Source organism: Cutaneotrichosporon oleaginosum (assembly GCF_008065305.1).
Source record: "Cutaneotrichosporon oleaginosum strain ATCC 20508 chromosome Unknown ATCC20508_contig04, whole genome shotgun sequence".
Lineage (NCBI taxonomy): Eukaryota > Fungi > Basidiomycota > Tremellomycetes > Trichosporonales > Trichosporonaceae > Cutaneotrichosporon > Cutaneotrichosporon oleaginosum.
The window spans coordinates 1,072,739-1,083,521 of record NW_027072173.1 but is presented as its reverse complement, the minus strand read 5'-3'; the positions used below and the strand labels follow the sequence as shown (position 1 = coordinate 1,083,521).

The 10,783-nt window shown below is 63.6% G+C and overlaps 5 protein-coding genes across 5 annotated transcripts; 2 read left to right on the top strand and 3 right to left on the bottom strand.

The window, feature by feature from the left end:
* Window positions 1-124: 124 nt before the first annotated feature.
* COLE_04887 (uncharacterized protein) lies at window positions 125-612 on the top strand (the record flags this gene model as incomplete). Its single annotated transcript, XM_018427139.2, has 2 exons — window positions 125-436; window positions 472-612. 2 exons carry the CDS (start codon window positions 125-127, stop codon window positions 610-612), a joined length of 453 nt encoding a protein of 150 aa, XP_018274801.1.
* Window positions 613-3,641: 3,029 nt separating this feature from the next.
* On the top strand, window positions 3,642-4,703 carry COLE_04886 (uncharacterized protein; the record flags this gene model as incomplete). The annotated part of the gene is made up of 1 exon (XM_018422393.2): window positions 3,642-4,703. The coding sequence occupies one exon, from the start codon at window positions 3,642-3,644 to the stop codon at window positions 4,701-4,703; it is 1,062 nt and encodes a 353-aa protein (XP_018280801.1).
* Window positions 4,704-4,889: 186 nt separating this feature from the next.
* On the bottom strand, window positions 4,890-5,885 carry COLE_04885 (uncharacterized protein; the record flags this gene model as incomplete). The annotated part of the gene is made up of 1 exon (XM_018422394.2): window positions 4,890-5,885. The coding sequence occupies one exon, from the start codon at window positions 5,883-5,885 to the stop codon at window positions 4,890-4,892; it is 996 nt and encodes a 331-aa protein (XP_018280802.1).
* Window positions 5,886-6,268: 383 nt separating this feature from the next.
* Window positions 6,269-8,064, bottom strand: COLE_04884 (uncharacterized protein; the record flags this gene model as incomplete). Its single annotated transcript, XM_018426137.2, has 2 exons — window positions 6,269-7,740; window positions 7,791-8,064. 2 exons carry the CDS (start codon window positions 8,062-8,064, stop codon window positions 6,269-6,271), a joined length of 1,746 nt encoding a protein of 581 aa, XP_018280803.1.
* A 1,453-nt stretch (window positions 8,065-9,517) lies between these two features.
* On the bottom strand, window positions 9,518-10,630 carry COLE_04883 (uncharacterized protein; the record flags this gene model as incomplete). The annotated part of the gene is made up of 1 exon (XM_018422395.2): window positions 9,518-10,630. The coding sequence occupies one exon, from the start codon at window positions 10,628-10,630 to the stop codon at window positions 9,518-9,520; it is 1,113 nt and encodes a 370-aa protein (XP_018280804.1).
* Window positions 10,631-10,783: the final 153 nt, after the last annotated feature.

The window sequence follows — 10,783 nt, the reverse complement described above, 5'->3', positions numbered from 1 at the left end:
CATACTCGCACTCATGCACATTCTTCTCCTGCCCCTCCTCCTCACGCCCTCACGCCCTCACACGCCTATCACGCTTCTCGCCCTCTAGGATGTGATCGTCATCGTCATCGCCATCGCCACCGCCATGCCGCCATCACAATCGAGAACAAAGGCCGTTGCCTGGTCGGCGGTACCGGTGGTGATCGTGGTGACATGGTGGCAACGGCATGATCGGCAGACCCCAAGTTCCGAGGGCCCGAGGGCGCAACGACGACGGCCTTGGTTGTGGAAAAGGAACTCACAATGGAAGCCAGACGGGGGGTGTTTCGTAGCAGCAGCTTATCCGTGCGTCTCTTCCTACCCCTCCTCTAATTCTCTACACCTCTCTGCAGCAGCACAGAAGCAGAGCTTGCGAGAGTTGGACGCGAAGAAGCGGTGGAGGCGGAAGAGAGGATGTGTGGGTGGAAGATTAGACTGCGAGCTAATCGGGAGAACTGGGGGAGCTGTGTGGTTGTCGAGTGTGGGGGAGAAAGCGGTACGTGTATGAGGCGTGTGTGGTGCGTGCAGCGAAAGACGCAAGGGCCGAAGGTCGAGCGTGGAATGCAAGTGACAAGTAGGTGGTTGACCAGATGATAGGCGGGCTTGCAGTGATCACTCGATGCGCTGGACTAGGATGGCGGATGATGGCGCGCAGTCGATGTGGATGCAAGGGGAGTCTTTCGGGGTATCGGGAGAGGCGGGGAGGGGGGGGGGGGGGGGTGAGGGGGGGGGGGGGGTGAGGTGGAGGTCGAGGTCGAGGAGGAGGGAGTGGGGAGGATGGAGAGGATCGAGTTGGATGAGTGAAGCCAAGTTGTCGAGTGTTGTCGGGTGGACTGGGTGCGGCGACCAAGGGCGTGGGTGTACGCGGTGGCCAACTCAAGGTGGGCCTCGAGGCAAAGCAGGCAACAGGCAACAGGCAGCAGGCAGCAGGCAGCAGGCAGCAGACAAGAGTTACCGGATGGATACGCAGCGAGCAGCTCAGTCTGAGACGGCGAGGCACATCCTGTACATTGCCCTGGTGGCTCCGAATGCAAGCAGACTACCAGCGTGGTCCCTCCGTGGTCAATCCGCTCGGCCACTCGCGCGGTGGCCGATACCGGGGTCAACTCTCCCCCCTCCGCCTTGTCATTGTTCTCTTCGCCCCTCTCAACCCCACTCTCCATCCCTCCGCATCCCCGCACACATCGCTTCCCCTCCCTTCGGCAACAATCGTCTTGTTTTTTTTTTTCTTTCACTTGCTCCGCCCCATCCAACCCCGTATCTGATGCGCTATTGCACTCTAACCCACTTGCCGAGCCATCCGCACGCTGTCAGATGATGCACAGCAAACGCCAACACCCCAAGGCCCTCCAGGCCTCCAGGCCTCCAGGCCTCCAGACCTCGAGACCTCCCAGCCTCAGCAGTGGCAGGTTATCTGAGAGGTTGGCGGGCGCGGCAGGGGCGGCATGGAGCATGCATGCACAACTGCTCCATAGCATCCCTAGTTTTGTTTGGGCGATTGGCGGACGCCGGTGGAATACAAGAGCATGTCCAGGAAAGCAGCAAACCGTGGTCCCCATTCCAGAGCCCTCCTGGCCTCTGGTGCGGAGTACGTAGGGCTCGGGTGGGGCGGCAGAGACGCAGGGCTTGTTCTTTGGCTGCAATACCACCTCGCCTGCAGCCTGCAGTGCAGCCTGTTAGTGCTTGCCAGCTTGCCAGCTTGCCAGCTCGCAGCTCATGCTTGCTCTGGCTGCTCGTCCGACCCTACTTCGGCGACGGTCGCTGCCCGCCGCGCCATGCATTCCCCAGTCCCTCACCGAGGGACGTGTACTGTCGCTTGCTTGCGTCCTCGGCTCTGCCCCGGCACCTGTGCTGTGCTAGGGAGCATTCTTAGCGAGCTGAGACTCGAGAGAGGCGGCTAAATAGATCTGGCCGAGCGCCAGCGCGCCGGGTGGCAACGCGCCACAGGGTCGGTTTTCCTGCGGCTCCGTTCCCAAGCGAAAGCTACCACAAGTCAGAATGTCAGAACCCCGCTGCTGCATGTGCCTGTCAGACCGGTCCTGCTGCCTGCCTGTGGCCTGCGACGGAACGGTCCTGGCTTTTGGTACGAGGGTGGAGCAGAAGCAACCACGGCACTACGGCATCGCCGCCGGACCCCGTGACATGCGCCACAGGGCGGACACCGGCCCTCGCGCTCGCCCCCCTACGCTGCTCGTTTCCGCGCTGTGACTGGCATACCAGCTGGGGGCGTGCACGAACGAGCCGACACAGACGCCGCTCGCGAGCCGGTACACGTCATACATACGTTCGACACGGACGTGGTGTCAACAATGGCGAAAACAACTCTCTCGAGATCCAAATAGCAGCGACGGAAAGAATCTCGTTCTTCGCAAAACGCTCACAAGATACGATCAGATTGGATCCGGGCCCGACGGCGCTGCAAGCGACCAAAGCGGAATGTGACTGGCACACCGTCGTCTGCGCCAATGGCGCAGAAAAGGGTGTCCATTTGTCGAGAGGCCTGTATGTCATGTAGGGAGCGAAGGGACGACCCAGAAAATTGGCGGGAGTGGGGGAGGGCGAGGGAGTGGGGGGTGGGGGATGGGGGGCTGGGATGTTCGGAGAACGGCAAGTCGTTCAAACAGCTCGACTACTCCGCCACGCGCCCGCCTCCCGACCGAGCACGGGGAGACAGTGCAGAGCACGCCGCATGCCGCCGACTTTCTCCATGCCGCCGATAACGCCAGTTTGTGGGGTAAAAAGGTTTTCCGCGGCCCGAGCGTCTATCTGATCTGATCTGGAGGCGGGGAGAGCCGCTGGTTAACAGCTCGGCCGCTGGAATAGAGGGCACGGTCCCGCCGGCCGCGGGAGCCGGATCTACGCGGATCCGCGAATCCACGATGATCGCGGACGCGCCGATCTGTTTATCGCGCTCTGATCGGCGTTGGGTGACCCCATTGCGGCGCGCGGCGCGCGGCGCGTGTCGGATCTCGGAGTGTGCCGATCGCGCGATGAACGGACCGGATGAGGCTGACACCGGATATCTCGGTGTAGGTTGTTTGATTGACGAGGTGGGAGGTGGATTTCCAGCGGATTGAGTAATAAGACAACACACGCATCTGTTCCGCGCCGCGTTCATTGTGTCGTAAGCAGTGCTTATGCTTATTTGAGACAGCAAATGGAAGAACACAGAGCAAGAACATGGGAGATCAGAGACAGAGGCCGAGGGAGCGGTATGAGACCGCCACGTGATGGCCATGCTTGTGCCACGCGCACAGCACGCGAGCGATCTCAAGCGGGTGGCGCATCGGCCTGCGGCAGAGTGACGCAGTTCTAATCGCCAACGAGTTGCGTCACAGCGCCTAATCGCCTATCATGTGCTCGTGCTCACCCTCTTCTCCTCTCCTCTCCGCTCCGCTCGAGTGGAGTGCGTGGAGCTCATCAAATTGGAATGCAATTGAAAAAGCTGCGTACCTGTTGGCTGCTGCTCTTCTGTTCTTCTGATATCTGTATCTTCTCGCGGCTTGTCTTCGCGTTCTCGCTGCAAGGCATCTGTCGCGCAGGACAACCGAGAGTCGCTCAATCATCGCATATATCCTCGAGCCCGAACGCTCCTCCGCACAAACCTCCTTCAAGCCACCAGCATGTCCGTACTCACCGCCGAGGCCACCGCAGCCCCCGCGCCCGCCCCCGCGCCTGCGCCTGCGCCCGACGCGCCGCGCCGCTCGTCGATCGACGCCACCATGTTCCCGACGATCATGGACACGATCATCACGCACGCGGACCGGCCCACGCGCTTCGCGGTGCGCGCGACATCCCGCGAACACCGGGACCGGGTGGATGCGGCGCTGTGCGCGCACCTCGCGCTGTTCGCCGAAGGCCTGGTTGCGCTGACGACGTCGGACGGGGAGGTGGTGCCGTGCATCCGCGCGGTGGGCGCGGGCGGCCAGCGCGTCCCCGGCCTCAAGTGGAGCGCGTACGAAGCGTCGGAACGCGCGCGCTTCCTCGCGCTGCTGCGCCACGCGCGCGTCCTCGAGCTCGACGGCCGCGCGGGCCTGCACTCGCTCAGCCACTTCCTGACGGGCGTGCGCACGGTGCGCTGCCGCCGCGGGCGCGCCAGCGAGCTCCCCCTCCCGTTCGCGTACCACACCCTCGAGAGCGAGGTGGCGCTGCAGTGCCCCGCCGACATCGGCGTGGGCGGCATGCGGTGGCGGCAGCCGCCGGTCGCCGAGGCCGTGTTGGCGCCGCCGCTCGCAGGCGCCGCGTCGGCATGGCGCGTCAGCGTGCGCTTCGACCCCGAAGAGCCCGGCCTCTGTGGCGCGCGCATCGGCCTCCGTGCGCCGCCGACGGTGCGGGATGTGTGCCTCGAGTTCCGCCCGCTCGCTGCCGGCGAGCTGCGCCGCTCGCGCGACCCCGCGCCCGAGCCGCGCGAGCTCGGCATGCTCGCGGACGCGGTGGCGATGGCTGCCCACTGTATCGAGCGCGCGCACTTTACAATCGCGCTCGACGCGCGCTCCTGCGACCCCGCGTGGGTCAGCTGGCCCCGCGACGAGATGGCGCCCGGTGAGCTTGTAGGCGCCGTGTATCGCGCTGTGCGGCGGGTGGCGGGGGACTTCATTGGCGACGCGGACGGCGTCGACGCCGCCATGCGTCGCTTCCGCTTCGTTAGCGAGCTCGAGAATGACGAACCCAAGGCGATGTTGTAGGAGAGTGCGAGCGGTGAGGCACAAGCTGAAGCCGGCGCCCGGGCGCCGCCCGTCCGATTGTTTGCGTAGAATATACACAACAAGCTACAGTTGTACAGAACCAAGAGAGTTGTAGACAGTCGTGTGTTAGTGTAGAAACGTACAAATATCTAATTCTAGTTGTACGGAACGTATGCAACCTAGCCGCTACAAGGTGAAGTAGTTGACTCTCTGCGTCATCGGCCTCGTCTGAGCCTCGTATACGCGCCCGCCGACCAAGGCCTCGTACTGCCCATGTGAGAAGTACCGCACTGGCGGAGCGCACGGATCCTCTTCTTCACCCGCCATATCTCGCCTCGCGAGCGCGAGCTTGCTCTCGAACAACCGCCCCGCCTCCTCGGTGCTCGTCGCGCCGCAGAGACTCGCAACAAAGTCCTCGGCGCCCACGACGGTGACCTGCGCCCGCTGCGCGCGGCGGAGCGCCTCGAACTGCTCCGCAAACTCGTACAGCAGGGTATGCACGATGCGGCGCTGGCCCGCCGCGGCGCCGTGGGTGGGCACGGACGGCGCACACGGCTCCGGACACCCCGAGAACACGAGAATATACGCGGGCGGCGGCGTCCCCCTGGCGCTCGGACCTCGGGACAAGATACGCTCGGCGCTCGGCGCAGGCCCGTACAGCTCGTGCAGGGTGCGGTTCGTGTGGTGCCGCACGTGCACGACGTACCGCTCCGTGCCCGCCGGCGGGTCGAAGCAGAAGCGACGCTCGCGCCAGTGGCTTGCCATGTACACCGCGTACTCGTGCACGAAGGTGCCGCGTGCTGCGGGGGAGTGGTGGTGCTGGCTCCGGCGGGTGGGGACGCGCGCGAGGGCCGCGAGCAGCGGCCCGCCCGGCGGCGGGGACGTGTGGATGTCCAGGACGCGGGTGTGCGCCAGCAGGCGGAGGAGGCGCGCAGCATCGCCATCGGGTGGGCAGGGGAGGTCGGTCGTCGGCCACGCGGGGACGGGCAGCTTGCCGTCCGCCGCGCGGAGGACGTACGCTTTGCCGCCGGGCGCGCGGGTGAATAGGACATGGGAGAAGAGCTCGGCCTCGGCGAGGTTCTTGATGCGCCGGTTTACGAGACGGAGCGCGAGCAGCGTCGTGTGGTCTGTGCGCCGGAGCGCGTCCTCCACGATGTGAGGAAAGTAGGCGTAGTCGAGCATGGCGGGGTTGGAGGAGAGTGGAAGAGCGCGCAGTCGAGGTGTGCCAGTGTTCCCGGGTGTGCTTGGTTTGCAACGGTTTCAACGAGAGCGAGTGAGTAGATACAAAAACAAGAGCAAAAGTCCACGCACGCGCCATCAGAATTGTTCATCGCGCCATGTCTCGGATCGCTCGGTGATCGGTGATGGCAGAATGTTGGTGCGTCGGAGCTGGGAGCTCCAATCTCTCCAGAAATGCCAGGCACAACCCGCGTCATAAATGGCACAGGGCGCTGATAAGCAATCTCAATATTCCCGATTGGATCCGCTCCACTGTTCCAGCAATCCCTATGCAATAACTCAATATTCTTCAGAATGTCCATTTAACTGGTCAAACTACTAAAATCTTAGATCTGGAGGCTCGTGCGGTGCACGGGGTCGTTGAAGACCGCAACGCGGTCCTCGCGGAAGTCGTCCTGGATGACACGCACATCTCCAGCGCGGAACTGCATGATGTTCTTGTTGGCGGGGTAGGTGTGAGCGCCCCACTGCGGCAGGCCGGGCCCGTTGGGGTCGAGGTTGTGCGCGAACGTTGTCCAGTAGTCCATCATGTACTCGCTCATCTTGGCGTCGTTGAAGCTCCAAAACAGGATCAAGGGCTTGACGATACCCCACATATACACGAGGTCGAAGGCGTGGCCGGCGCCGAGGAAGTCGGGGGCGATGGGGATGTCGCCCTCGAAGTGGTAGCCCCAGGTCTTGGTGAGACCGGCGGCGTTCGCCTTGCGGAGCATGTCGCGGCGGCGCGAGGTGAAGAGGAGGTCGGTGCCGATAGCGGCGGCCTGCTTGAACACTGGGTTGAGGAGGAATGTACGCGAGCCCGTGTTGAAGGGGGCGCCGAGCTCGGGCACGTTGGGGTACTTCTGGAGCATGGCGACAATCGTCGCCTCGTCGACCGGGCGCGGGTAGAGAGTCTTCAGCATCGAGCGGAGACCCGGCTCGTCCTTGACGCCCCAGTTGACGAAGAGCGCCGCCTCGTCCTTGTTCTGGCCGTTGATAAAGGGCTTGCGCGCAAAGCGGCCCTCGGCGAGCAGCTTGGCCGGCGAGTCTTTGATGATGTCGCCGTCGATGAGCGGCCGCCAGAGGAAGCCGATCTGGCCACCCTTGTACTTGGGGTTGTTGTTGACCGAGACCGAGCCCTCAAGGACCTTCTCAGCATCGAGGCCCTTGACACAAGCGAGGTCGGAGCAGCCAACGGCCTGGAGGAAGTCCTGCCACGGCTCAGCCCACTCGGCCGGGCGCGCCAGTGGCATGACGTTAGGCGAGCCACTCTGCATGATGGCGGCGCGGAACGTGGGGTCGTTCTCCTGGAGCATGAGGATGGCGGCGCTGATCGCGCCCGCGCTCTCGCCGAACACAGTAACCTTCTCCGGGTCGCCGCCGAAAGCGGCAATGTTCTCGCGCACCCACTGCAGAGCGAGCATCTGGTCACGGATACCGTTGTTAGCCGAGCCCGCGAGTTCGGGGCCAGTGGGGAAACCCCACACGCCCATACGGTAGTTGATGTTGACGACGATGACGGGCTTGCCGATGCGCGTGGCGCGCTTGATGAAAGTCGGGCCGCCAAGGGACGTGTAGAGCGAGCTAGCGCCAGCCGAGAAGCCGCCGCCGTAAATCCACACCATGACGGGAAGCTTGGCCTCGGTGCCGACGACGTTGCTGGGGGTCATGACATCAAGGTAGAGGCAGTCCTCGGAGCGGCCGCCGGCACCATCGAGGGGAGTCGAGCTCTGCATGCATCCCGGAGCGAACTTGCGCGCCTGGATGTCGCCGGTGTAGACCTTGGGGGTGGGGCGGTCGAAGCGCTTGGCGCCAACGACTGGGTGTGAGCGGGAGGAGTAAGACGACGGGTGGACAGACGACACTTACGAGGCTCGGCAAAAGGAATACCAATGAATGTGTCGTACCCAATGCCACGGCCACCCGTGACCTTGATGGCCTTGCCGCCTGCGGTAGCGGGGCGGATGGTGGCGTCGATCGGGACGAGGGTGGAGACAACCCGGAAGCCACTATTAACGATAGCGAGGATGGGGTTGGCGACAATGGAGATGAGGCCGAGGAGGTCGAGGTTGTTCTGTCTCTCGACCGGAGCGGCCAGCGCGACGGCCGCGAACGCGAACAGGATGTGCCACCGGAGCAGCATTATGACGATGTAGTGAAAGGAGCGTGAGTGAGAGACTTGTCTGTTCTGGACGGGACGAGGTGAGTTTATATGTTGCGACGCGAGGGGCCGCTCAGTACTGCGCTGCGTGGACTGGTGTTACTTGTCGGCCGCAGTGGCTGGCGGGGATGTCTGTCGACCCGCGATGACCGAGGGTGAGGGCGAGGAGGACGCGGCGGGCACCGCAGACCCTCTTGCTCTTCGGCGATGCATTCAGCTAGGTCATTAGCTTGCTAGCGTGGAGTGTCCCGCCATCATGTGATGCTGGAGCAGAGAGCAGGCGCGCCGACCCATCGCGCCAAGCGAGCAAGCGAGTCAGTGGGGTCAGGGTGTCAGCGGCACAGGCACGCAGCATGCTCTGGTTTCCAGTAAACAGGCAAGATGTGAATTCCAGGTGTTACAGGAGGGCGGGAGATGTCCATGAGGGTGGACATGTCCATGAGGCCCCACGCGAATGTTGACTCATGGTTCACTTGACCGGATCTCGACCACATCGATCACGCGGGCTTAGCTCAGCGCGCTGTCTCACTGCCGCGTCCTCGCGCCGTTTGAATTACTGGGACGATGGAAACTTCGATGCTTGGCTGTCTCACGATCACATGAGCATGTGTTCCATGCACGCGCACCGACGAGTATTGGGGCGCGGGTGAGGGACTAGAGGCATTGAAGTAAGAGGAACGCCGAACGCGACGCGTGAGTTAGGCCCTGCTAGCTCGTGTACGTTAACTTAGTGTGGCGGCAAGGGCCGCCGGGCCGCCGGTCCCCGGGGCCTGGTGCGCAGTGGCCCAAGACAACTTGTCATCTGTCGTAGGTCTCGACGCGACGCGCCGGTATGTATGCAAAGTATACCCGACATACGCAAGACAGTCGCCCGCGCGATCCACGGCGAGTGGGGGCAGGGAGGTAATTGATGGCGGGACGCGGCAGATGCCGTCGCCGAGTAGCTTATCTCGCATCCGGGATGCCGGCCGAGGTGCCTCCGGACGCCCCCCGGACGCCCGGACGTCCGGAACATGCAGACAGGCTAGACTGGAGACGCTGGAGACGCGAAACGGCGTATGTTGACCGCGCCTGAAACGCACCGGATGCCGGAGGTGTTTGGTGAATTGGCGGGAGACATGTCAGAAACCGATATCCGAACTTCCACTTGCTGCATTCCTTCTCCTGGGGCTGCAGGTGAGTCATAGTCACGGGTCATGAGACATGAGCGTCATCCCGCGACCAGCGGTCATGTTAGTGCCAGTCACCGGTTAGTCAGTCGCCGAGTCGCCACCATACTTGTGGGGAGGGGAGCACAGTATGGTACATCGAAAAGCAATGCTACAGGAGAACGAGGCGGCGATATGACCGTGCGATGTGAGAGGTGCCAATAGCGGTGCGAGTGAACATTGGTGGCGAGGCGGATTTTCCTCGGCCTGTTTTCTGAATTGCCTGTCTAGTACAAGAGGCAGCTGCGGATGAGAGAGCGTGCAGCGGTGCGCACGAGCTTCTCCCACTCGTTCCGCTGAGTTTTGCTCATGCGCTGCTCCTCCCATTCCTCATCGTCACTGAGGTCCGAGGTCGAGGGCAGGCTCGGAGGCGGCCCAGGCCGCGAGGTGGCGAGGGCAAACGCCTCGTCTCCCACGCATGCGCGGTACTCGTCCATCGTGAGGAAGGAGAGGGCGGGTTCCTGGGCGGCGGGGGGCACGTGCACGAGAACCGAGTCGGCAAAGTCACGTCGCACGTCTTCAACGCCCATGTTGACAGGGAGGCCTACGAGAGCGCGGGGGATGCTCTCCAGGCCAACAAGTGTTATTGGCGAGCGCACGGCGGCGAGCTGGCGCACAAGAGGGCGGAGGAAGCCCCATCGTGGCAGGGGGTGGGGCGAATTCTGCAGGCTTGTGCGGCGGGGTGACCAGCATGAACCACGGCTCCAGCAGCGGCTCGGGATGCGCGAAAACAGCTCCTCTGCAAACACAACAGTAAGGGAGTCGAGAGGAGGTAGGGAGAGAGTATAACCCGCCTCCGATAGGCGGTGGTGCTGCGCATCGAAGCGCACGCAGACGGTAAGATCGCGGACGGTGGGCGGAACGTGCTCGATGCTGCCCGCCGGCGTATCGTCGTCCGAGTCGTACCCGTCTCCCTGCGCATCATCGTACCCAAGCTGCAGCGTGTCGAGCAGTGTGTGCGGTGCCAGCCCGCGGCCTCCGCGCAGACGCCGCGCCGTGCACGCATTCGAGAGGGCGGCGGCGAGGACGGGGTCCTTTGAGAGGTCCACGTCGTCGTAGTAGTCCACCACGCGGGCGTGCTTGAGCCTGCTAATCCACACATCGCGTTCCTCGGGGGTGACCTTCAGTTCCCAGTGGACGCCGGGGAGGCGGCGGCCCTGGGCGTCGCGGACCTCGATATCGCCGTCGAGCTCGAGAAGGAGCACGTGGGCGAAAATTCGCTTATCAGCCGCCTCCCGGAAGGTGCGGGAGACGGCTCGCAGGGCCGGAAGGTCGGCGGGCGCAGCGAAAGCGACGAGCGAGGCGGCGAGGGCGGTATGGGGCGTTGGTGAATGAGGCATGGAAGGGAGGGAGGAGGGCGATGGTTATCTCGGCTGGGGCGGTGTTGAGTGGCGGCGGCTTGGGCGGGGAGAGAATGGAGATGTCGCAGATAAATGAAGTGGGTGCGGAAGTGTGGGGCGTGTATGCGAACGTGCGTGCAGAGTGTGGGGCTC